This window comes from Cetorhinus maximus, chromosome 1, assembly GCF_964194155.1.
Source record: "Cetorhinus maximus chromosome 1, sCetMax3.hap1.1, whole genome shotgun sequence".
NCBI classification, from domain to species: domain Eukaryota; kingdom Metazoa; phylum Chordata; class Chondrichthyes; order Lamniformes; family Cetorhinidae; genus Cetorhinus; species Cetorhinus maximus.
The window spans coordinates 207,779,655-207,807,210 of NC_135879.1; the positions used below are offsets into that span (position 1 = coordinate 207,779,655).

Consider the following 27,556-nt stretch of genomic DNA (forward strand, 5'->3'; position numbering starts at 1 on the left):
CTACATTCTCAGAGGGGCACTTTTAGAAACATAGAAACTAGGGGCAGGAGTAGGCCATTCGGCCCTTCGAGCCTGCTCTGCCATTCATTATGATCATGGCTGATCATCCAACTCAATAGCCTGCTCCCGCTTTCTCCCTATACCCTTTGATCCCTTTCGCCCCAAGAGCGATGCAAATGAACAGTGAAAGCAAGCCCCTCCCATCGCCTCCTCCACCCCCCCAGTTCCTATTCAAGTTGACACGGAAGGAAAGAACTGACATTTATATGGTAACTTTCACATTACCAGTAATCCATTTTGGAACATCCTGATAAAGTGTAGATACAATTGTTGCGTAAGCAAACACAGCAGCAAGTTTGCATGTAGCAAAGGTCCACAAAACAGCAATGTGATGAATAAATAGTTCATATGTTTTCATGTTATTAGATGAGGAATAAATGTTGACCAGGACAATGAGAGAACTCCTCAGCACTTTTTCATACAGTACCATGAGGCTATTTTATTTTGTCTGAATAGGCAAATGGGACCCCAGGTTAATGTTGCACCCAAAACGCAGCACTGCTCCTGACAGTGCAGACATCATGACATTATTTATAGTGGAGTGTGCAGACCTGGGGTCCTGGACAACATCCACCCTTAAGCAGCGTTATCAAAAGAGATGAAGCAATCATTTATCCTATGAGTTGTTTGTGTAACCTGGCTGTGTGTACATTGGCTATGACATCTGCCTACATAGTTGTTTAAAAAGCAATGTGATATGACCAAGATAATCTGTTTTTGTGATATTGATTGAGGAATAAAAATTGGCCAGGAGATGAGGGGTAACTCCTCTGTTCATCTTCCAAATAGTGTAACAGGATCTTTTGCTTCCATCCGACAGTGTAGCTCCCTCGCAGCACTGCACTGGAGTGTCAGCCTTGATGTTTGTACTTGGGACTTGAATGTGAAACTTTGAATTGGTGGAAGGAGTGCTATCAACTAAGCTACAGTTGACATTTGGCTGTGAAGTATTTTGAAAGATGCTGAGGGTGTTTAAAAACTATATAAGTTCTTTCCTTTCTCAATCCAGATTATTTATAGAAAGGAGATCCCGGAGGAATACCACTTTCGAGCAACTCCCTTCTATTGCCATTTTGCTTTCTGCTATGTAGTCATCTATTATGGTTACATTATGCTTAATTCCATTTGCCACTATTTTTTTTTAACAGAGTGTCTCTTGTGGTAGAGGTAGTTTATCAAAAATATTTGAAAATGTTTATGTTCCCATCTATTGCATTTCATTGAATTATCCTGTCACTTATTTTGAAGAATTCTGTAAAGGTTGGTCAATAGGACCTATCCATCCTGATAACTGCAAGTGCTTAGTCAATTCATCCGTATCATGAACTCAAGAGTTTAACCAACAACTGTAACAACGAGTAACCAACCTAAAGTTTTAGGACTTACTCCATCTTCCTTTGTGGGAGCCCTTTAACTTTCTTTTTCAAAGTTATAATCACAGCATCCATTATTCCTTAGGATCTTTCAAGGTCTTCAGAAGTAAAACAACATCTCTTAGTAATTCAACTACCTTAAGATTGGTCAACTCTTTAACATAATGTCTCTTTCAATAATAACCTCCACTAGCCGTTCTGCATTCAGTCTAATTCATTCAGCCCAAGTGCCCACTCCTCTGAAATTGAGGCAACATATTTCTCTATCTTTATCGCTTCCATTTCCTCATTCGCCACTGCAAGTTTGTTTTACTCATCTCTTAGCAGTCGTATCTCCATCTCAGCTATCCCTCTTTACTACCGATGGGCCTAATAAAAAGCCTTCTTATTAGTTTGTTTTGTTTATTTTATCTTGCACACCTCATCTTTCTTATAGTTTTACGACATATTGTTTACATTTATTTTAACTTTCATTTTTACCTTCCAATTAAGCTTTTTTTTTAAAATTTCAAATTTAATCCAAACTTCATTTTCATTCATGGATCTTCAGCTTTTAACATTCTCCTCGTTTCCTTCACTGAAATTTATGCTGACAATCTCCTGTTTAAATATTTCCCAATACTTATCTATGGTTCTGTTTGCCAAATCTTACTTCCATTTATTCGAGACAAGGTTCTTTCTGTCTCGCTAGAATTTGCTTTTTTCAAATAAGCTATTGCATCATTGACGCATCTTTTTCATTTTCTATTGTTACACTGAATCTATATTGCAGTAATTATTTTTCAAATATCGTGCTATATTCAGATTGCCAATTTGCTCCACATCACCCAGAACAAATTCAAAGTAGTACTTCTTTGGTTAGACACGGCGCCTTCTCCATATTTTGTTTTAATATTCTTTTTCAAATATTAATCCAATTTCATTTCAAATCAGGTTGTAATCTCTGATTCAATTATCATGCTAACCCTGAATAAAAAAAATCCTGCCTTCTACATCTACTCCAGGGAATAAACTCTCCGCCAAGCCACTTACAATCACATTTTCAAACTACCAACTATTCTAGCCCTTGACCTTTCATTCACTATAATATCTCTGCAGTTGTTGATCTACTCAAACATTCCATCTTCACCTTCAATGTTTCACATTCCTGCCATTGCTCTTGGAATGGTAAACATTTTTGCCCCTTTAAGTCTAAGGAATGCAAATGTGAGCATACCTGGAGCAAAACAGACTTAGACATCAATCAACAGAGAGCAAGTTCCACAGGGGCTCACACTCGTGTGTCAAAACCACAGATCCCGCTAGGACCATCCTGAACCAAAACGATAGTGCAACTGCCCATCATAAACTCCTCTCTCCCAAAAAACAGGCCCAGACCAAAATTAAATACTGCTTCTCTATGACTTTCCTTTGCCCTTTAAGTCAAAACTCACTTGCTTTTTCTTATGCTAGTCAGGAGGTGACACTAGTTCTATCATTTTAAACATCTCTTTCAACCTTTTCTCTAGTTCCTCTCTCTTCTCAATTTTCCCCATGCCCTCTGTGTTTAACTAGACCACGAGACCCATCTCCTGTCCCTGCAACCCCATTCCTACTAAACGACTGAGCACCTGACTCTCACACACTGATATAATAAATGGTTTCATCTCCTCAGGCACTGCCTCCCTTCCAAATTTCCATCAGCCCCTCTTCGAAAATAAGCGCCTTCACCCCTGCTATCCTATTATTCACTGCCTGCTATACAACTTTGCATTCTTTTCCAAAATCTTTTAAAGACATAATAGAAAGCAGGAATAGACCAAATGGCCCCTCAAGCCTGCTCACCATTCAATGCAACCACAACTGATCTGCTACCTCCCTTTATCCCTTGATTTTGAGAATCAAAAATCTATCAACCTGTGTTGAATATACTCAACAATGGAACATCCATAACCCATTGGTATAGATATTTCCTAGGATTCACAACCATCTGAGTGAAGAAATTTCTCCTCATCTCAGTCCTAAATGATCGATTCCTCACCCTGAGGCTGTGCCCCTGGGTTCAAGATTCCCCAGCCAGTACTGTGGTTTCCCCATCTCTATTTGTTTTAACAGTCGTATTTGAAATGAACTGAAACAGTGTTTGTTTAGTTGTCAGTGGGCACAAGCCCACAGCACAATATAGGTCCTAATTTAACATTAATTGGCAATTTCACTCACTGGCGAAGGAAATAGAAAAATGACGAACTGGTCTGGTAGGGAGTACTCTTCTGATGTTGTGGCTCAGGGAAATTTTGGAGCAGAGAAGGCTTTATTCTGTATTTAACCATGATATCCTGAAGCTGAGAGTGCTTAATATGATGCCAAAGCAAGAAAGCATTCAACTCCCCAGGATCGACATCCCTCACTTTGATGAGCACAACATAAATATATACACAAACGAAATAAAATAAGACTGTCCCGCTCTATTGAATGAAAAACAATAACCAGTCTAACCCTCTCTCTACACTAACCTGATGGCCAGTATTTAAAAAATCCTGATGCGAGCTATCAATCGGTGCAGGATTTGAAGCTTCAAAACAGTCTTCTCCACTGTTGCCCACAGGCACTGGTGATTTGCTACATAAGCAACAAGAAAAAGGGTTACAGAGGAATTCAACAGTCTCACTTATCACTGAAAAACAGATCACAGATGTTCCCCATCAAAGGCACTAAATCTTGCTGACATGGGGTCCGTGAGCGAGAGCAGCTCTCTTATTTGTGAAACCCTGGACAGCAAATTTCATGGCGTTCACGCTTTCCAGCAGGGGCCTGCATTCAGGCAAAGCAAACACAGACTGGGGTAACCATGTTATCGAGCAAAAACAGAAAATGCTGGAAAAACTCAACAGATCTGGCAGCACCTGTGGAGAGAGAAACACAGTTAACATTTCAGCTCTGTGACCATTTGTCAGAACTGCGAACAGTTAGAAATGTAATAACTACCAGCTGAGTCAAAGGGAGGAGGGTGGGAATAAGAACAAAAGGAAAGGTCTGTGATAGGGTAGATGGCGGGTGAGATTCAATGACAAAAGGTTTCATGGTGTAAGGCTAAAGAAAGTGGTAATAGGACAGGTAAAAAGATAAAAAGATGTCTATAGAGGAGATCTGATGGCATGATCCCTGACTAGCTGCTGTCTGAAAGCAAAGGAAATAAGAGGGAAACAAAAAAAACTAACCGGCAAAAGAAAATTTAAACAAAATGGGGGGCAGAGTTATTATCTAAAATTGTTGCATCAACGTTGAGTCCAGAAAGCTGTAAAGTGTCCAGTTGAAAGATAAGGTGTTGCTTCTTGAGGCTGCATTGAATTTCAGTGGAACACTGTGGCAAGTCAAAGTCAGGCAGGTCAGAGTGGGAGCAAGATGGAGTATCACAGAGACGACTGGAAGCTCATGGTCACACATGCAGACTAAATAGAGGTGTTCTGATTCTTGCTCTCGCCCTGAGCAGGAAAAGTTCATTCATTTTGCTTCTAATTTCTTCCCTTCTCTCACCTTCACATGGTCCATCTCTGACTCTTCCCCTTTCTCCTCGACTTGGGAATTGGATCATTATCAGAGAAGGAAAATTTTATTCAGGGACACAGACAAAGGTGGGGCAGTGGCATTGGGTGAACAGCTCTTGCAGAGGGCCAGCACAGACACAATGGGCTGAATGGCCTCCTTCCGTGCTGCAACCACTCTGTGATTTGTTATCTTCATATCTGGGGATTGGCTACCAATGAATAGTCACCATAAGCCCACTGATTCCCATGGTTACCTTGGCAACTGCCTCTCAACCCACTTCCTGTCAGGACACAATTCCATTCTCCCAGTTTCTCTGCCTGCGTCACATCTGTTTGAACAATGTAAGCTTTCATACCAGCACTTCCAGTATGCTTTCCTTTTTCTTGAAATGAAACCACCAAACTCAACTTCCCCTGCCCTCTCCTCTCAGCGCTCTGAAGGGACCATTTCATCTGCGACACCCTGGTCCATCCCCAACAGCCCCTCTCTTTTCTACCACACCTTAGCATGCAAACGCAGGAGATGCGACAGCTGTCTTTTTATCTCCTCTTTTCCCACCATCCAAGGGAAACAGCAGATTACTCGTACTACTTTCAATTTAGCATACCATATTCACTGCTCACAATGTGGTCTCCACTACAATGGGATAATCAAACGCAAACAAAGACTGCTTTGCAGAACACCCAGGTTCAGTCTGTTGATGTGAACCCAAGCTGCCTGACGCCTGTCATTTTAATTCTCCAGCTTGCTCCCACTCTGGCCTTTCTGTCCTTGGCCTGCTGCAGTGTTCCAATGAAGCTCAACCTAAGCTCAAGGGACCGTACCTCATCTTTCGACTGGGCATTTTACAGCCATCCAGAGTCAACAATGAGTTCAACAATTTTAATCATAACCTCCCCCCCCATTTTGTTTCATTTTTCTTTGTTTTTCCTCTTATTTCTTTTTTTCCCCCTTGGCTTTGCTTTTGGATGATAGCTATTCAGGATTCTGCAATTTACATCTCTTTTAGAAACATCTTTTGTCTCTTTACCTGTTCCATTGCCACTCCCTTTGGCCTTGCATCATGAAAATGTTCCTTTATCATTGACTCTCTCCTTCCCTATCACAGACCTATGTTATGGTCCTAGCAGAGGTTACTCCCGGACAAGCCTGATCCCAGACTGGAGCCCAGATTGATAGACCCTAACTTTTATTTGTTTGTTTAGATACGTGGAGAGTAACTACTGAACAGAGTCACAGAATCACACAGTGCAGAAGAGGCCCTACGGCCATCAACACGTGAGAAACACCTGACCTACCTACCTAATCCCATTTACCAGCACTTGGCCCATAGCCTTGAATGTTATGACGTGCCAAGTGCTCATCCAGGTACTTTTTAAAGGATGTGAGGCAACCTGCCTCCACCACTCTCCCAGGCAGTGCATTCCAGACCGTCACCACCCTCTGGGTAAAAAAGTTTTTCCTCACATCCCCCCTAAACCTCCTGCCCCTCACCTGTGCTCGCATTGTAATGAGGCTTCACGATTGTTGCAGCTAAGGTAAACAAACAAGGGTGGAAGAATTGGGCTGTTGCCTCGCAACAGGGGTCCAGAGAGGCAGGCCCAACACAGACAGACAAACACAGTCAGCTGATGAACTTTTAACAAAAGAATAAAACATTTATTAAACAAGAAAAGATGAACTATATTACATTACTCCTACACCCACAACTACACCTTTATAGATATATGTACAGATTTGTAAGGATAACACAAATTATAAAAGCTATCTTATACTCTAATGTCCACAGTAAGTACACAGTCCATGTGCCGATAGGCAGCCTGTGGTCAGACACACCACACTCTGAAACCAAGTGACAGATGCCACCTCAACCAGATGTTACGGATCTCTCAACTCCCCCCAGGCACTTGTCACACGGTGAGCCAACCGGTTTCACTGCACCCCATCTTTCACACAAGGGTTTCCACTCTCTAGTCTCCAAGAACTCACCTAGGAATCTTCTCCCAAACCAACTCTTTCTCTCAGAAGCCTTCTGCAAGAGTTCACCTCCAGAGTTTTGAACTTTCCTTCTGATGTTCCTCTTCCCTGGGCCACCACATGCATTCAAGCTGTCTTCCACGCACCTCTCTCACCAACTCAGCCATCAACACTAAACCACTGCGTCACATGCCCTAGCAAAGAGTTACAGAGCTTTAGTTGTCTCTTTGGACCTTCTTGCCTCTTCTCAAGCCTTTATCTCTAAGCTTGAAGCTTCAAACTTGAAGCTTGGAGCCTTTCTTTGCCCCTCACTCTTAACTTCACTTAACAGGACCTTTTCCAGGTTCCTGTCCTTCCTTTGGCTAGAAGGTCTGCTTGGGACTTTCCTCTGTTTCCGTCTCACTTCTTTGGCCTTGGAATTTTTTGGTTCTTTTGAGAAATCTGCAGCTCCCTCTCCTAGTGTCAAGTCTCTCTGGGGTCTTGACTTCAAACTGAATTTAAAACTGCTGTTTCTTTAGTTTTTCTGTGTTTGTCTGTGTGTGTGGGGCCTGCCTCTCTGGGCCTCTGTTGCAAGGCAACAGCCCAATTATTCCACCCTTGTTTGTATACCTTAGCTGCAACAGTCGTGAAGCCTCATTACAATGCAAGCACCTTTTTAAAGTGAAACTAAAATGCAATTTGACCTTTAGCATATAGATACAGAAATACAAATGAAGCTTAAACTTTAAAGTTAAAACTCATTCCTAACACCTACAAATACCAATATAGCTTACTTAAACTATATCTATTTCCTAACAACTACCCTCCTGTTTTTCTTCCCATCCTCTCCACTTTCACTCACTTAAAATCTATTACATTTCTAACTTTTCCCAGGTCTGATGAAAGGTCACAGACTCGAAATGTTAACTCTGTTTCTCTCTCCACAGATGCTGCCAGACCTGTTGAGTGTTTCTAGCATTTTCTGTATTTTTTTTTCCAGATTGCCAGTATCCACAGTATTTTGTTTTTGTATGGCATTGAACATTTCTGTTCTGTATGCATGATTCTTTACTTCCACGTGGCTCACTATTTCAATTCACCCTCCTATTGCCACCTCGAACTTTCCACCTTTGACATCTGACCTGCTTCAGAAAGCTGAGCGAGGAAGTACAAAACTTCAGGAACAGTGGACAGGATTAAATGCTCCTCCGACAAAGGGTTTGAAGACGGGGCGGCACGTTAAATCCAACAGATGACCTGCCCACTGCCAATCTGTCCACCCCTGACCCCACTGCAATTATGTAAGGTGGCATCAGACAGCCCGCCTGCCAGTGGGTCAATCGAGGCCCTTAGGTGGGCGATTAATGCCCACTTAATTGCCTCACCCTCCTGTAGCCGGCATTTAACTGGAGGTGGGAAGAGGCCCACGCCAAGCGGCCACCCGGCAAGTTTCCTGTGCGGGCTGATGGCGGGCACAGCGGGCCCTCTTTAACAGGCCACCTATGACCATTAGAGGGCTCCTGTCATGGCCTCTCAAACCCCAGCCATCCAACCCTTCTAACCAGGTCCTGCCAGCTTGGCACCTGGGAAGACTCCAAACACTTACCAGCTCTGATCCATCGCCACACTCCTCCTCCTGGCCTAAAGTGCCGGACAGCTGCTGGCCTCCAATTGGCCGGAAGCTCTCTGAGACTAGTGAGAGGCGGAAATCTCACCTCCAGCCAATCAATGGTCAATTGGCTGTTAAATGGTAGCAGGGCAGCCGGTGCTCCCTCCAGGTGGGGGTGGATCCACACACAGCATAATTCAGCCCACTATCTCTTCGACTTGCTTTAATTCAGCTCTTCAATTTCTGCCTTTAACTTCATAAAAATAGGAGAAACCTTTCAGCCCCTTGAGCCCGTCCTGCCAGTCAAGTAGATCATGCCTGATCTGTATCTCAACTTCAGAATGTACCTATTTCTCCATTTCCTGCCAGTTTGGTACATTTGCATATAGTCAAGCTACCTTTCCATTGTGTCACCTCTTGTCTTTTTAAATTCTTTTTACAGCTTATGTTGCTTTTTGTTTTTTAACCACCAATTTCTCTCTCAATCCTGCTTTACAAAAGGTCTGCTTTCAGCCAATTACATTGAGCAGCCTCAATTTTATATGGGTGTTCTGCACATCTGAAGCATTACCATCACCTGTTCTCCCATCTCCTCATGCTTTGATCAGCCCTATAAAGCAAGATAGTCATGATGCAAAGGTGGTGACCCTGTACAACTACAAGGGTGACCACAGAGGCTGTGACACCATTGAGGCATCTCCCTGCTAAGCATCGCGGGAAAAGTATTTCCCTGCATTGTCCATGTCAGACTGCAGATCTTGGCTGAACGTTTCAAGGTGGACAAAAATCAGTGAGAGCTCTTGCCCCTGATTACTTTCTAGTAGTTCTGTTGGAGGAGTTGGAAAGGAAAACTACAAATGCTGGAATCTTAAAAAGAGAGGAAAATGCTGGCAAAGCAAAGCAGATCTGTCAGCATCTGAAAAGTGGAAGGAGCAGCTTATAATTTTGTTTGAAATTATTCATCAGAAGTAAAAATAGGACAGGTGCTTTATAGTCTTTTTTTGGCAGCCTTCTGCCTCATGAAATATTGGTCTACACAATGGTGGTCAACTCTGTTAAGCCTCGCCTGGTGTGGCTCAGGAGACCCACCCTGACTTGGCAGTCTCTGCCACATTTACTGCAGAGGAAGACACTAGGCTGAGAAGGTGCACGATTTGCTGGCCCCTGTTTTCTCTGGGTCCTCTTCTCGGCCAGCTGAGCTTTGCATTTATCTGTACCTCTTCCAATAACCTTCCAGTCAGCAGCCAGCGGTCCTGGCTGTCAGCAGCTGTCTCCCAGTTGCCTGTGTCAATGTCCACCATCTTCATATCACACTTGTAGGTGTCCTTGTAGCCGGGGTACAGACTTCCAGCAGATCATAACCTAGTGACCAATTCATCGTACAGAAAGCCTTTGAGTGCAGACCGTTGTCCATTCTATGAACATGGCCGAGCCAACGCAGATATCATTGGCTTAGCAATGAGTGTATTCTGATGGAATTAGCACACTCCAGCACTTCTGAGTTGGTGACCTTGTCCTATCAAGGATACATCTGAGACAATTAAAGTGGAAACTTTTCAGTCTTTTCTCCTGTCTAGCATATGTTGTCCAGGTCTCTACTGTAGGGGAGTGCATGGGGGAGTGGACTACAGATGCATTCTTCGTAGCCACGATCTTCAGCCAGAAATGCCGAGTGGATGATCCATCTCGGCCTCCTCCAGAGGTCACCAGCAACACAGATGCCAGTCTTCAGCCAAATCAATTCACTCCACGTGATATCAAGAAATGGCTGAAGGCACTGGGTACTGCAAAGGCTATGGACGCTGACAATATTGCACCAAAAGAACTGAAGGCTTGTGCTCCAGAGCTTGCCGTGCCCCTAACCAAGCTGTTCGAGTACAGCTACAACACTGGCATCTACCCAGCAATGTGGAAAATTGCTCAGATATGTCCTGTACACAAAAAGCAGGACAAATCCAATCCAGGCAATTAACAACCCATCGGTCTACTCTCAATCATCAGTGAAGTAATGGAAGGGGTCATCAACAGTGCCATCAAGTGACACTTGCTTAGCAATAAGCTTCTTACTGACACTCAGTTTGGGTTCCACCAGGGCCATTCAGCTCCTGATCTCATGATAGCCTTGGTTCAAACACGGAAGAGAGCCGAAGAGCTGAACTCCAGTGTGGTGAGAGTAACTGCCCTTGATGTGAAGGCAGCATTTGACCGAGTGCGGCATCAAGGAGCCCTAGCAAAAATAGAGTCAATGGGAATAAGGGGGAAAACTCTCCACTGGTTGGAGTCATACCTAGCACAAATGAAGGTGGTTGTGGTTGTTGGAGGTCAGTCATTTCAGCTCCAGGACATCACTGCAGGAGTTCCTCAGGGTAGTGTCCGAGGCCCAACCATCATCAGCTGCTTTATCAATGACCTTCCTTTCATCATAAGGTCAGAAGTGGGGATGTTTGCTGATGATTGCACAATGTTCAGTACCATTCGCGACTCCTCAGATACTGAAGCAGTCCATGTCCAAATTCAGCAAGACCTGGACAATACCCAGGCTTGGGCTGACAAGTGGCAAGTAATACCACTTGCCACACAAGTACCAGGCAAGGAGCATCTCCAACAAGAGAGGATCTAACCATCATCCCTTGACATTCAATGGCATTACTACCACTGAGTCCCCCCTATCAACATACTAGGGGTTACCATTCACCAGAAAGTGAATTGGACTAGCCATATAAATACTGTGGCTACGAGAACAGGTCAGAGGTTAAGAATCCTGTGGCAAGTAACTCACCTCCTGACTCCCCAAAGCCTGTCCACCATCTACAACGCACAAGTCAGGAGTGTGATGGAATACTCTCCACTTGCCTGGATAAGTGCAGCTCCAACAACACTCAAGAAGCTTGACACCATCCAGGACAAAGCAGCCCAACGATTGGCACCACATCTACAAACATTCACTCCCTCTACCACCAACACACATTGGTAGCAATGTATACCATCTACAAGATGCGTTGCAGAAACACACCAAGGCTCCTTAGCAGCACCTTCCAAACCCACGACCTCTACCATCTAGAAGAACAAGGGCAGCTGAAACATGGGAACACCACCACCTGCAAGTTCCCTTCCAAGCCACTCACCATCCTGACTTGGCAAAATTTTGTCATTCCTTCACTGTGGCTGGTCAAAATCCTGGAACTCCCTCCCTAACAGCACTGTGGGTGTACCTACACCACATGAGCTGCAGCTGTTCAACAAGGAAGCTCACCATCACCTTCTCAAGGGCAATTAGGGATGGGCAATAAATGCTGGCCTAGCCAGCAAAACCCACATCCCTTGAATTAATTAAAAAAATTATATAACATTACAACTTCAAATTCACACCATCACAGTTTTCATTACCATTTAATGTTTGTGGTTTCTGAAATTTTTTTTGAAAAGTCAACAAAACCTTTTCTCATCAGCAGATGGCTCTGCTGTACTGCACAACACATTTTCAAAAGCTTCCTCATAACATATGAGCATACAAAATAGGAGCAGAAGCAGGCCATTTAGCCCCTCGAGTCTGCTCCACCATTCAATAAGATCATGGCTGATCTATTTGTATTTCTAAATCCACATTCCCATCTAACCCCAATAACCTTCGATTCCCTTGCCTAGCAAGAATTTATCTACCTCCGCCTTAAAAGATATTCAATGACCCTGCCTCCACCGCCTTCGGAGGCAGAGTGTTCCAAAGTTGCACAACCCTCAGAAAAAATTTTCCTCATTTCTGTCCTAAAAGGGCAACCCCTAATTTCAACACAGTGCCCGCTAGTTCTGGACTCACCCACAAGAGGAAACATCATTTCCACATTCACCTTTTCAATACAGTTCAGGATCTTATATACTTTACTCAAGTCACCGCACACTCTTCTAAACTCCATTGAAAACAAGCCCAACCTGTCCAACCTTTCCTCATAAGGCAATCCACTCACTCCAGGTATCAATCCAGTAAACCTCTGAACTGTCTCTAATGCATTTATATCCTTCCTTAAATAAGGAGGCCAAAACTGCATAAAGTATTCAAGATGTGATCTCACCAATGCTATGTATAGCTGAAGCATAACATCCTTACTTTTATGTTCAATTCCTCTAATAAAAGGATAGCATTCCATTAGCTTTCTTAATTGCTTGCTGTATCTGCATGCTAACTTTTTGTGACTCATGCACTAGAACACCTAGATCCTGCTGCACCTCAGAATTCTGCAGTCGTTCTCTCTAAGTAATCCTCTGCTTTTTTATTCTTCCTGCCAAAGTGAACAACTTCACATTTTCCTACATTATACTCCACCTGCCAGATTTTTGCCTACTCACTCAACCTATCTATATCCTTCAGCAACCTCATGTCCTCTTCACAACATTCTTTCCTACCTATCTTTGTGTCAACTGCAAATTTAGCTACCATGCCTTCGCTCCCCTCATCTAAGTCATTGATATAAATTGTAAAAAGTTGAGGCCCCAGCACAGACCCAAGCGGGACTTCACTCGTTACATCCTGCCAATCAGAAAATGACCCAGTTATGCATACTCTGTTTCTGCCAGCCAGCCAATCTTCTATCTTCGCTAATATGTTACCTCCTACACCATGAGCTTTTATTTTCCACAATAACCTTTGATGTGGCACATTATCAAATGCCTTCTGGAAATTCAAGTGCAGAACATTTAGGCTCCCCTTTATCCATGGTGCAAGTTACTCCTTCAAAGAACTCCAATAAACTTGATAAACATGATTTTCCTTTCACAAAACCATGCCAGCTCTTCCTAATTACCCTGACTTTTTCTAAGTGCCCAGCTTTAACCTCCTTAATGATTGATCCCCACGACAGACATCAAGCTAACTGGTCTATAGCTTCCTGTTTTCTGCCTCCCTCCCTTTTTGAATAGAGGGGTTATATTTGCTACTTTCCATGTGAACCTTATTATAGAAATATTACTGTGACCATATTATAGAAAGGATATAGAGACACGGGAGAGAGTGCAATAAAGATTTATAAGGATGACACTAGAACTTGGAAGATATATTTATCAGCCTGGAGCTCTTTACTCTAGAAAGAAAAATTGCAGAATGATCTGATAGAGACCTTTGAAATTGTGAAAGAGTTTGATAGGGTAGTTACACAAAAGATGTTTCCACTTATGGAAGAGACCAGAAAATAGAGGCCATGACTATAAGATAGTCATTAATAAACCTAATAGGGAATTAAAGAGAAAATGATGTATACCAAAAGAGAGTGGTTAAAATGTGGAACTTGCGACTTCATGGAGTAGTTGAGGCAAGCAGCATAGATGCTTTTCAGGGATACTTGATAAGCACACGAGGGAGAAAGGAATGGAAAGTTATGCTGATAAGGTTGGTTGAAAAGCTGTGGGAGAAAGCTCATTTGGAGCATAAACACCAGCAGAGAGCAGTTGAGTCAAGTGGCCTCTATGTTGTAGATTCTGTACAATTTTATGTAATAATGCTGAAAAATGAATCCCAAAATCATGGTAATCTCTCTCTCTCTTCCCAACCAGTATTGTCATTCAGTTTATTTTCTGTTCAAGTATCAATATGGAATAGGGAAGTGCATTAACGTAATGCCTTATCATACTCTTTAATTCGTCACCATAATTTGGTCCCCTTATTATAGTTCAGAGTACTCTCTCCAGATACAAATCAAGTTGAGGAGGAAAAAAGGTCCATAATTATACTGACTTTTCCCCCCCCATAGTATGATAATTTCACAGGTGTAGTACCAAACACTATATTTTACTGCACTCAAAACGCCCAGCACAAGGCCTTTGGAAAGAGGACATTACCCTTCCTGCCAATGTTGTGACCAAAGTAAATCAAATTGCACCATGCTTAGGATGTTAATAGCCCACTTTTGCCAGGCAGGGGACCCGAAAATCTCCTCCAATTACTTTCCTTGAAGTCCAATGTTGGCATCAGCAGACAATATCCATAACTACTTTTCTAAAAATTTTCCGAACTTTTTAATGCTCAATGTTCTAGGCTGTGGCCCATCACTAAGGTTTTATCAATAAAGGAAGAGAAACTTGTGTTTAACTTACAATGTAACAGGTGGATTGTCCCAGGAACGATCAGCTTCCAGCACCTCTTCAGTACCAGGACTGCCATGATTCTGTTGTGGGCTGGTCATATGCTGCGAAAGCATCTCAAGAGCATGTTCTGCCTTCTGGATTAGTAAATCAATGTGCTCATCTGAACAGGGGAGAAGAGCAGGAGATTCCTTAAGGATACTCTATTTTTCAGAGATTGCATTCCAGTACTATCCAGCGCAACCACATTAAGGCACCATTCCAATAAGAACAAAAGGAATAGAAACAAGAGAAGGCCATACAGCCCTTTGAGCCTGCTTCACCATTCAATAAGATCATGGCTGATCTTTGACCTCAGATCCACTATCCCGCTTGATCCCCAGATCCTGTGGCTAAAGCTGTTAATCTCAGCCTTGTACTCAACCACAGGGCGTCACCGATGTTCCACGCATCCACTAGCTCTGCAGCCATCTTTTCTATAACGCTGGGTGTAGGCCATTAAGTCCATGGGATTTGTTGCCTTTTAGCCCATTAGTTTTACTGGTAGTAATATTAATTAATATCGGTAAAGGAAAACCAAGATCCTCACCCTCATTTGCCCCTTGATTTCCACTATTTTGGTAGGCTTATGTGCCTTTTACTGTGAAAACACAAAATATTGTTCAACTTCTCTTCCTTTCTTTATTCCCCAAGATTTCCCCTGGGCCACTAAGGATTCCTGTTTACTTTTGTTACTCTCTTCCTTTTCAGAGAACTGTAGAAGCTCTTACAATCTATTTTCATATTTTTTACCATCACAGAATTGTTGCAATGCAGAAGGAGGGCGTTTGGCCAATTATGTCCACATCACTCTCTGAAGGAGCTGTTCAACTAGTGTCATTCACCCACCTTCTCCCCGTAACCTATCTATTGGCACAAAGATAGATAGGAAAGTAAGTTATGAAGAGGACATAAGGAGTCTGCAAAGGGACATAGACAGCTTAAGTGAGTGGGCAAAAATTTGGCAGATGGAGTATAATGTGGGAAAATGTGAACTTATCCACTTTGGTAGGAAGAATAGAAAAGCAGCATATTATTTAAATGGAGAGAGACTGCAGAACTCTGCGGTACAGAGCGATCTGGGTGTCCTCGTACATGAACCACCAAAAGTTAGTTTGCAGGTATAGCATGAGATTAGGAAGGCAAATGGAATATAAAAGTAGGGATATTTTTCTACAATTGTAGCGGACATTGGTGAGCCCACATCTGGAGTACTATGTAGTTTTGGTCTCGTTATCTAAGAAAGGATAAGAGTACATTAGAAGCAGTTCAGAGAATGTTCACTCAACTGATACCTGGGATGGTGGTTTATCTTATGAGGAAAAGTTGGACAGGCTGGGCCTGGAACCATTGGCATTTAGAAGATTGAGGGGAGATCTTAAAGAAACATACAAAATCCTGAGGAGACTTGACAGGGTGGATGCTGAAAGGATATTTCTCCTGTGGGAGAGACTAGAACTAGAGGACACAGTTTAAAAATAAGGGGTCTCCCATTTAAGACAGGGAGGAGAATAAACTTTTTCTCTGAGGGTTGTGAGTCGTTGGAACTTTTCCCTAAAATGGTGGAGGCAGGGTCAATGAATATTTTTAAGACAGAGGTAGATAGATTCTTGACTAACAAGGAAGTCAAAGGTTATCAGGGGTAGGGGGGAAACGTGGGGTTGAGGCCACAATCCGATCATCCATGATCTTATTGAATGGCGCAGCAAGCTTGAGGGGCTGAATGGCCTGCTCCTAATTCATATGTTCATATAACCCCACACATTCTTCCTTTTCAAATAATAGTCCAATTCCCTTGTGAATGCCTCAATTGAACCTGCCCCCACCATACTCTCAGGTAGTGCATTCCAGACCTTAACCACTCACTGCGTGAAAAAGATTTTCCTCGTTGCTTTTGCTTCTTTTGCCAAATACTCTAAATCTGCACCCTCTCATTCTCTGTCCTTTCACGAGTGGGAACAGTTCTCTTACCAGCTTACTCTTATTCTCTTGTTTCCCTTTCTTTCAATTTTTGATCATTCTTTGCTGGTTTCTAAAGCTCTCCCAATCCTCAGACTAGCTTCTATTCTTCACAACTTTAGAAGTCTCTTCATTCAATCTAATACTATCCTTAACTCTCAGACAGCCACAGATGGATCACTTCTCCCATTGACTTTCTGCTTCTCAATGGAATGTATATTTGTGGAGAATTTTGAATTATTTGTTTAAATGTTTGCCACTGTTATCCCCATACCTTTTGGTCTATTTTCCCAATCATCCTAAGCCCGCTTGTCCCTCATACCAGTGTAATTGGCTTTATTTGAAGTTTAAGGATCTTGTTCCTATATCAATCACAGTAGATACTGCAGTCTCATCATCTAGATCTCAATGTTTTATGGAATAACAGTTCAAGAAAAAAAATCTAATTTTCCCCAGTACAGAAGAAAGATGAGACCATGACCCCCTCCAGTTATCTGATTAATTTCACTTTCCCCCCACCCAAACAATTATAGGTCTGAATAAAGGGAACAGTGATTGATATACACCCAAATTGTTGCACTTTTTCAGCACTTTTTAAAAACTCACCAGTTCAGATTTCCAGCATTTGTGTTTTTCCTTTTGTATTTTACCCATTCAGGTAATTTCTTCAAACTAAGGGACCATTACAAATGAGGTTACAGGTAAATAAAAAGAACCTGAACCAAATCTAAACTCCTATCAGTCCTACTATCCACTAAGGAAACAGTATGGGCGCCCACAGCTTTGGGACAATACTATTTTTACTCCTTCCAGTACTGAAGGCTCTGACTGGTGAACAGTTCCACAACCAATTGCTGCCCTCTGGTAACGCCCAAGTAGCCACTATTCATGTGCGAATGATGTACAGTGAGTATTGGCGCAATATTTGGCTTAGGGGTATCATATACAAGATTGACCTCCTGTCTTGGATGTTCACAAAAAGTGCACTTTCCAGTGGGGATCTCGGATTGGCAGTCAGCAGCAGGCATGACTGATTCTAACATGCAACACCCACAGCACACTACACCACCCAACCTCTGAGGGTGCCATGGCCAATTGCAGTGCCTCAGCTGATGCCCAACCAACTCGGTGCAGGCCTGGGATTCTCTGGTTTATAAAGGTTAACCTAATACCGATTGACTATGTGGAGCTTACAGTTCTTTTAAAAATACAATGCACTGCTAATTTTGAGTAAGTGCAGATGTGTAAATCCTGCAGAATCTGAGTGTTTTTGTAAAGTTTCAACTGAAATTCTAAGTTCATAAAAAGTGACCGACTGGTCAAACTGGTTGATTTAACACCCACAGCTGATCAGTTAGGCATTTAAACTCAAGGGTTTTTTGCTTTGAGTGCCTCCCCCAGTTGTTCTTGTGTAGCATTAGGAGTATATGGCATGAACACAGTGTGATAGTTAACAGCGGCATAGCACAAATTAATGGTGCAGGCTCCAATAATATTAAACTGTGTGAGGTATTCAACAGAAGTTAGTGGTCAACAACTGTCAATAAAGTAGGAAGAAACAAAGACTGCAGAGCTCATTAAAGGTGTACTTCACAGTCTAAATTATGCCAACAGACAAATTATTGCGACACAAGAGCAGAGCACTGCTGAAGCTGGAAGTCTGAAATTAAAAATGGAAACCTTAATGCTGTTTCTCTCTCCATAGATGCTGCCAGACCTGTGCATTTCCAGCATTTTGTTTTTATTTTAAATTATTTTGATATGTCAGTTAATTTGCCATCGGATCAAAGCAGTGGCATGTCTTCATAATGCCATCCAAGTAACAGACTGAACACCAGGATAACACAACTGCTACCTACTACCTGTTGTAAAAGAGCAATGCCCGACTTTGCCAAACAAGTAATTTAATTCTACAAACCAAATTTTACAATCATGTTACATTAAGCTAAGCCCAGCTAAGGCTACCTTTCTTTTCTCCTTTGTTAAGCACCTTATGCAAAAGATGCTATATAAATGTAAGTTGCTGGTCTGCAGCCAAGTTTCCCTAAGCCTTCAATTTTAGCAAATGTATTATCCTTGCATTCACAGAAGCTGTAAGCCTGTGATTAATACCCATGTTAATGGCTCCACAGTGTTTTTAAATTCAGTCAGTTTATATAAAGCGACTCCAGAGTCAAATCAAGCTCGCCAAAATAATCCAAAATGTAAACCATTCATTTCTCTTGCATTTGGCACGTGATTTGTTACAACCAAGTAAAAATTGAAAAACAGATAATGCTAGAAAATCTGAAATAAAAACAAAATTCTGGAAATAGGTCAGTTCAGTCAGCATCTGTCAAGTGGAAAGACAAATTATGATATTTTGGGTGTGTGACCTAAATGAGACTGAGGTCAACAAGCATTTTAAGAAACAAAAACAGAATTACCTGGAAAAACTCAGCAGGTCTGGCAGCATCGGTGGAGAAGAAAACAGTTGACGTTTCGAGTCCTCATGACTCTTCGGCAGAACTGAAGTATAGTTAGGAGAGGGGTGAAATATAAGCTGGTCTAAGGTGGGGGGCGGGGGGAGAGAGAAGTTGAGGGTGGGGTGGTTGTAGGGATAAGCAAGCAGTGATAGGAGCAGAGAATCAAAAGATGTCACAGGCAAAAGGATCAAAGAGGTGTTGAAGGTGGTGATATTATCTAAGAAAAGTGCTAATTAAGAATGGATGGCAGGATACTCAAGGTACAGCTCTAGTGGGGGTGGGGTGGAAAGACTAACAAAGTTTTAGTTTTAGATTTAAAAATAATGGAAATAGCTGGGAAAAGAAGAATCTATATAAATTATTGAAAAAAAAGGAGGGGGAAGAAACGGGGTGGGGATGGGGATCGGGGGAGTTTAAGATCTAAAGTTGTTGAATTCAATATTCAGCCCGGAAGGCTGTAAAGTGCCTAGTCGGAAGATGAGGTGCTGTTCCTCCAGTTTGCGTTGGGCTTCACTGGAACAATGCAGCAAGCCAAGGACAGACATGTGGGCAAGAGAACAGGGTGGAGTGTTAAAATGGCAAGCGACAGGGAGGTTTGGGTCTTTCTTGCGGACAGACCGCAGGTGTTCTGCAAAGCGGTCGCCCAGTTTGCGTTTGGTCTCTCCAATGTAGAGGAGACCGCATTGGGAGCAACGAATGCAGTAGACTAAGTTAGGGGAAATGCAAGTGAAATGCTGCTTCACTTGAAAGAAGTGTTTGGGCCCTTGGACGGTGAGGAGAGAGGAAGTGAAGGGGCAGGTGTTGCATCTTCTGCGTGGGCATGGGGAGGTGCCATAGGTGGAGGTTGAGGAGTAGGGGGTGATGGAGGAGTGGACCAGGGTGTCCCGGAGGGAACGATCCCTACGGAATGCCGCCGGGGGGGGTGAAGGGAAGATGTGTTTGGTGGTGGCATCATGCTGGAGTTGGCGGAAATGGCGGAGGATGATCCTTTGAATGCGGAGGCTGGTGGGGTGATAAGTGAGGACAAGGGGGACCCTATCATGTTTCTGGGAGGGAGGAGAAGGCATGAGGGCGGATGCGCAGGATATGGGCCGGTCACGATTGAGGGCCCTGTCAACAACCGTGGGTGGAAAACCTCGGTTAAGGAAGAAAGACGACATGTCAGAGGAGCTGTTTTTGAAGGTAGCGTCATCAGAACAGATGCGACGGAGGCGAAGGAACTGAGAGAATGGGATGGAGTCCTTACAGGAAGCGGGGTGTGAGGAGCTGTAGTCGAGGTAGCTGTGGGAGTCGGTAGGCTTGTAATGGATATTGGTGAACAGTCTATCATCAGAAATTGAGACAGAAAGGTCAAGGAAGGGAAGAGAAGTGTCAGAGATGGACCATGTGAAAATGATGGATGGGTGGAGATTGGAAGCAAAATTAATAAATTTTTCCAGGTCCCGACGAGAGCATGAAGCAGCACAGAAGTAATCATCGATGTACCGGAGAAAGAGTTGTGGGAGGGGGCCGGAGTAGGACTGGAACAAGGAATGTTCCACATACCCCATAAAGAGACAGGCATAGCTGGGGCCCATGCGGATACCCATTGCCACACCTTTTATTTGGAGGAAGTGAGAGGAGAAATTGTTCAGTGTGAGAACAAGTTCAGCCAGACGGAGGAGAGTAGTGGTGGATGAGGATTGTTCGGGCCTCTGTTCAAGGAAGAAGCTAAGGGCCCTCAGACCATCCTGGTGGGGGATGGAGGTGTAGAGGGATTGGACATCCATGGTGAAGAGGAAGCGGTTGGGGCTAGGGAACTGGAAATTGTTGATGTGACATAAGGTGTCAGAGGAATCACGGATGTAGGTGGGAAGGGACTTTTAGCTTTAGCATTTTAAGAAGGTTGGAAGAAGATTAAAAAAAAGAGGGGAAGGAACCAGCAGATGCACACACTGTTTTAATGTCTGTTTTAATTTTATGGCAACGCTAAAGATTTTTATATCACCCTTTTTTTATTAGGTTGTCTACAGTTTTCATATGATACAGAAATTAGTCAAATGGTTGAGAGTGAGGATGAAAGCTGTAGATATCAGTGGGCTGGCTGGTCCGGTAGGCGGAAAAGCAGCAATTAGGATTTAATCCAATGAACTGCAAGGTAATGTGTTCGGGGAGAGCAAATAAGGCAAGGGAGTACACAATAAATGGTAGAATACTGAGAATTGTAGAGACCTTGGAGTGCATGTCCACAAATCCATGAAGGTAGCAAGACTTGCAGATAATGTGGTTGAGCAGGTATATGTAATATTCTCTCTTTTTTTTTAAGCCAAGACACAGAATAAAAGATCGGAGACGTTAGTTAGGCCACAGCTGTGTACAGCTCTGGTCACGCACCACAAGATGGGTGTGATTGCACAAGACAGGGTACAAAGCAGATTTACGATGAAGTTGAGAGGACTGTAGAATTTTAGCTATTAGGAATGATTGGATAGGCTGGCATTTTCTTTGGGACAAATGAGACCGAGGGAAGATTTAATTGAGATGTATAAAATTATGAGGGGCCTAGATAAAGTGGATAGGAAGGACCCATCTCCTTTAGCGGAGGTCAATAACCAAGGCATAGATTTAAAGTAATTGGAAGAAGGGTTAGAGAGGAATAGAGGAGAAATTATTTTCACCTCGAGGGTTGTGGGGGTCTGGAACTCACTTTTGAAAGGATGATAGAGACAGAAATCCTCTTCACATTAAAAAAAATACTGGACAAGCACTTTAAATATTGTAACCTACAGAACTACGGACCAAGGCCTGGAAAGAGGGATTAGGCTGGATCGCTTTGTGCTGTAAATATTCTATTTCTATACCATGTTCCAAAATACCAAAAAGTTAAAGTCAAAAACGCTGAATGGAATTTTGTATTCCATCAAAGCAAACTTGTGTGATGGTAAGTCCAGAGAGGTACTACCTTTGCACATCAATCTCTGTTTACATTAATTTATTTAAGTGGTGAGTTCCTAGGTAGACCTTTGTTCCCACACCAAACCTTACCATACCTCTGAATGGTTTACTGCAGTGAGTATCTTCCACTTCTTCAGTATCACAGTGGGCAAACCGAGCGGTATGCAGAGGTGTTCCTCTTAAAGTGCCACTAATGCCACACTCTGTATGTTTATGAAATGCTGTATCCCTCTCTAAATATTTGGCAAAGTGCTTATGTTTTGGTGTATATCTAGCAGAACTAGAGTATAGTCTGGAGTCTGTGAGCCCAGTCCCATATTGAGTTGATAACAGATACTCCCTTCCATTCAATGCTTCCTGATCACATGAATCTGAGCCCAGGTCACAGTCTTGAAGCCAGCCAGGGTATTTCAGTTCAGGAATGCTAGTTATCCCAGAGACATCAAGTTCTGATTTTTGGCTGGTTAACCATCTGGGATAATTATACTGAGAAGTGGAGTCATGTCTACACTTTCCAAATCTGCAGTCATCCACTGGAAGGGATGGTGGAACGGAGAAAGTCTTGTATTTATCTTTCTCTCGTGGCACCGTTCCTAGATGCGAGAATCGAGATTGTTTGAAGCCAACAGTTCGGTTTAATAGACTATAACCAGCTTTCCCACAAAGCAATGCAAAGCTGTCATCTCTCTTGTGATGCAAATCCTCAGAATATTCCTGAGAGGTCTTTGGAGCATACTTTGTAAATGTGTATGAAGAGCTATGGTTGAAGTGGCTTCCTAAACGCTGTTGAGTCTGTGTCGAGCACTGCAGCACAGAGGACCGAGTCAGTGGTAAGGAACCATCCGACGGCATACCCAAAAGGTCATCAGTTGTGAGGCTTGCAAGATCTGGATCACTGGCTATCCGTCTCCTCAAAGGCCGGCTAGGGAAACCCAAATCCTTGGAGGAATGTCGCTCTCTGAAAACTACAAGACAAATCAGGGATTTAATAACAAGTGTATTTTTTTCCCCTTGGTAACTCAGTGGACAAACATAATGTTCTGTTTTGGAACCAAGTCATACAGAATAGAATGGTTCAGGTATGGTCCCCAGTCAGTGCTGAGTTAGATAATGGTGACAGATATGGTAGTATGGGCAAATCTTGGGGGTGGGGTGGGGAGACAGTCGGGGGAAATAGGGCTGACAAATTTTAGCCAGGGTTCCTGTTGCTGCTCAATATCCAATAGCCCCTGCTTAGGCCTCAGCATGTGTAGACATTAGATGAACAGAATCAGGTTGACTTATAACCCAGGCATTTGTATAACTGCCAGAGTGCACTAACTTAAGCATCCAGATGAAGAATGAACACTTGGTCAGGGTACTGAAGGCTGTTGATTGTCATGGAACTGCACCCAGATGTAAGTTAATACCTTCAGGAGAGGAAAGGAGAAAATGAAAAAAAAAAACGACCACATATTAACTTGGGTGGTGATGGACTAGATTTTTTGAAAATACAAAAAAAATAAATAATACTTAAATTTTGGGTTTGTACAATATGAGGGTGACTTTAAAAATGAAAAGAATGCCCAAAATAATTCATCTTATACTTAGAATAAAACTTGGCTACATTTAATAACAGTAACAATTACCCTCCCAGCTGATAGATTTTTAACTTTCTAAGATCAGTCAAATAAGCAAAAAACCAGTGCGCAAACTTAACCCAAGTGGACTGACACAAGATTTTACAATTGCGACTTTATAAAATATACAAATGTGCCACAAATAAACAAGCTAGAAGAAATACGTTTCCAATCTGCTTTACATTTCCCTCCAGTACATGTGAATGCACAAGAATGCATTTGCTATTAAATGCATTGGGGTGTCCTGAGGTTGTGAAAGGCACTACATAAATGCAAGTTCTTTCTTTCGTATATTGGCAAAAAAAGAAAGTAAAAACAAAACAGCAATCTGCCTTCCCGGAAATAGGAAAAGATCACAAACTATGTCCCACTTTTAAGTTATGGTCACAAATTACAACTTTTATCACAAGCATCCTCATATTAGCGGTCATAGAATTAACAACAAAAATTAAGAGATAAACCGAAAGAATCAAAGTCCACTTTTAACCATAAAAAATAGAATGGACATAAATCGATATGCAAAAGAGAGTTAAAAGCAATCAAGTGGCTAAATGGTATGCTAGTGACCTCTACAGACCAGGAAAGTCCCATTTCATTTTTCCATGTTAGCTGAGCAGAACCACAGCTGCAGTAGTTTGGCAAAAAATAATTTCCATTTCCTTCAGCTGGAGTGGGGAAGCAATTAGCCAGGGCACTGCCTAGCAACCCATGTTGGATGGTGCACAAAAGTGTACAGGAAGGGAGTTGCCTGTATTGGCCACATGGTAAAATAGCCTAAACCCAAAAAAACATACTGCAGGCGCTGAAAATCCAAAACAGACAGAAAATGCTGGAAGTACTGAGCAGGTCTGGCAGCATCTGTGGAGAGAGAAACAGGGTCAATCTTTCAGGTCCGGGGTTACATACGAATTAGGGGCAGGAGTGGACCCCTTGAGTCAGCTCCGCCATTTGATAAGATCACGGCTGATTTGATTGTGGCCTCAACTCCACTTTCCTGTCTACCTCTTATACCCTTTGGCTCCCTCGTCAACCAAGAGTCTATCTAACTCAGCTTTCAAAATATTCAATTACCCAGCCACTGCTCTCTAGGGGAGAGAATTCCACAGACTAACGACCCTCTTGAGAGAAAAAAAATTCTCCTCATCCCTGTCTTAAATGGGAGACCCCCTCTCAGCACAGAGAAACTCTGTTTTTCTCTCTATGTTTCTCTCTCCACAAACATTACAGACTCCAGCACTTCAGTTTTCACTTATAGTATAAAAAGCCTACTTTTTGCTCTCAAAAGTGAGTGAGGTACTGGAGGGTGACAGACATCTCCTCCCCACAAAACCACACCCCTGCAAGAGTCAGCATCTCCGGGGGAGGTTGTCCCTTCAAAAGGATTAAAAAAAACAAAAGTTTGAGTTTTGAGAGTTTATGACTTCTCAGCAATTTGGTCCTGGATGGGTGAAGGAAAGGTCTAATGCGCTTACCCTCTTTCTTGCTGTGAGGAGAAGTGGAAAACAGCTTGGAACCGCTACCCAAACGCAGTTTGTTTGTATCTCCCATGGAGGACAACGGTTTCTTTTCAAAGTTATCAATGTAAGCTTCCAGGGCCTGTGACGCCGACTGATAAGTTCTACCTCCATAGAGGATGGAGCTGTGAAATTTGGTGGAACCAGAAGAATGATCAAAGCTGTCCGGGTGACCAGGACTGGTAAATAATTCAGATACAGTAGATTCAGGAGAATGAAAATCCATGCGATCATTCATGCCGGTCATTGACATCGCATCCTTCGTATTAGTCTCATCTTAAGGCATTAAAAAAGAACAAAAAGATGCAGTTTATGATTTTTATCCTTCTGTTTACAAAACATTTTCAACAACTCACGTAAAGGCGAAAGTATTTGGGAAGATACGATACTTGCATTGGGACAGGCAGGAGTGGACCAAGAGCGAGAAGCATTACGAAGCAGACAGTAGTGATGTCCCAGTGGAGGGGAATGGAGTGGGCTATCGTTTTGAAGACAGCGAACAACAAGGAGGAAAAGCAAACCGTCATACAGATTGCCCTTGACCACAGGGGATTGGGCGTTATGGGCAGATGGAACATCATTTTGAGGATCAGAAACAGAGGGTACTGGGGAATGTAAGCATGTGATCGCTTGGTAATGGTGTATCAAGGACCTTGGTAGGATTAAGTGTACATTTTGCATGTGTGGGTAATAACAGCGGTTCTATAATATTTACTATCCAGGATAAAGCAGCCCGCTTGATTGGCACATTCACTCCCTCCACCACCAAATAGTCGCAGCAGTGTGTACCATCTACAAGATGCACTGCAGAAACTCACCAAGGCTCCTTAGACAGCACCTTCCAAACCCACGACTTCTACCAACTAGAAGGACAAGGGCAGCAGACACTTGGGAACACCACCACCTGGAAGCCACTCACCATCCTTGACTTGGAAATATTCTTTCACTGTCGCTGGGTCAAAATCCTGGAACTCCCTCCCCAACAACACTGTGGGTGTACCTACACCATACGGACTGCAGCCGTTCAACAAGGTAGCTCACCATCACCTTCTCAAGGGCAATTAGGGATGGGCAATAAATGCTGGCCTAGCCAGCGATGCCCACATCCTGTGAGTGAATAAGAAAAACTGTTGCAGGTAATGACGGTATTTAAATAAATATTAGGATCCAGTTGACAACACTCTCACTTGCGAGTCGGAGGACATGGGTTCAAGCAGTGCAGTACTGTGGGTGTGCTAAATCGTCAGAGGTGCCACCTTTTAAGATAAACACAAGTCCTGTCTGTCCATTTAGATGGAATGAAAAGACCTTAAAACACTATTCGAAACGTACTTTTGGTACCTTGGCCAACATTCCACTCTTTCCTCTATTGATACCAACAAAAATAAATTAACTGGTCATTCATCTCAATTGCTCTGTGGGATCATGTGGTACACAAATTGCCTTCAATTTCTTCCCAGTTATTCCTGTTAACTATTCAGTGGATATGGCAAAATTGCCAAATGTGCATTTTGCTCCCACCTTCACAGTGGAGAAAATATAGTATTTAAAAGGGATAATGGGTGAGACTTGTAGATATATCAATTATATTTTATAAAATTGTTGAATGCCCACCATCAATATCCTGGGATTCACCACTGACCAGAAACTCAAGTGGACCAGTCACAAACACCATGACTAGTAGTGCATATCTGAGGCTGTGTATTCCGTAGTGCATGGTTCACCCAATTCCCCAGAGCTTCTTTACTGTGTACAATGCACAAGTATGAGGCCATGCTCTCCACTTGCCTAGTTGAATGCAGCTCCAACGACACTCGAAGTTCGACACTATGTAGGACAATGCAGTCTGCTTTCCAAACCTCAAACCCAAACCTCCCTGTCGCTTGCCATTTTAACACTCCACCCTGTTCTCTTGCCCACATGTCTGTCCTTGGCTTGCTGCATTGTTCCAGTGAAGCCCAACGCAAACTGGAGGAACAGCACCTCATCTTCCGACTAGGCACTTTACAGCCTTCCGGGCTGAATATTGAATTCAACAACTTTAGATCTTAAACTCCCCCGATCCCCATCCCCACCCCCACCCCGTTTCTTCCCCCTCCCCTTTTTTTTCAATAATTTATATAGATTCTTCTTTTCCCACCTATTTCCATTATTTTTAAATCTACAACTAATACTTTGTTAGTCTTTCCACCCCACCCCCACTAGAGCTGTACCTTGAGTATCCTGCCATCCATTCTTAATTAGCACTTTTCTTAGATAATATCACCACCTTCAACACCTCTTTGATCCTTTTGTCTGTGACATCTTTTGATTATCTGCTCCTATCACTGCTTGCTTATCCCTACAACCACCCCACCCTCAACTTCTCTCTCCCCCCGCCCCCCACCTTAGACCAGCTTATATTTCACCTCTCTCCTAACTATACTTCAGTTCT

General features: G+C 42.8%; 1 protein-coding gene across 1 annotated transcript in view; it reads right to left on the reverse strand.

Moving 5' to 3' along the window:
• c1h18orf54 (chromosome 1 C18orf54 homolog) overlaps positions 1-27,556 on the reverse strand; it is a 57,731-nt gene that overhangs the window by 25,017 nt on the left and 5,158 nt on the right. Inside the window, 4 exon segments of the mRNA XM_078552353.1 lie at positions 3,926-4,031; positions 14,605-14,755; positions 22,085-22,954; positions 25,081-25,398. Coding sequence (XP_078408479.1) covers positions 3,926-4,031; positions 14,605-14,755; positions 22,085-22,954; positions 25,081-25,398 — 1,445 coding nt within the window.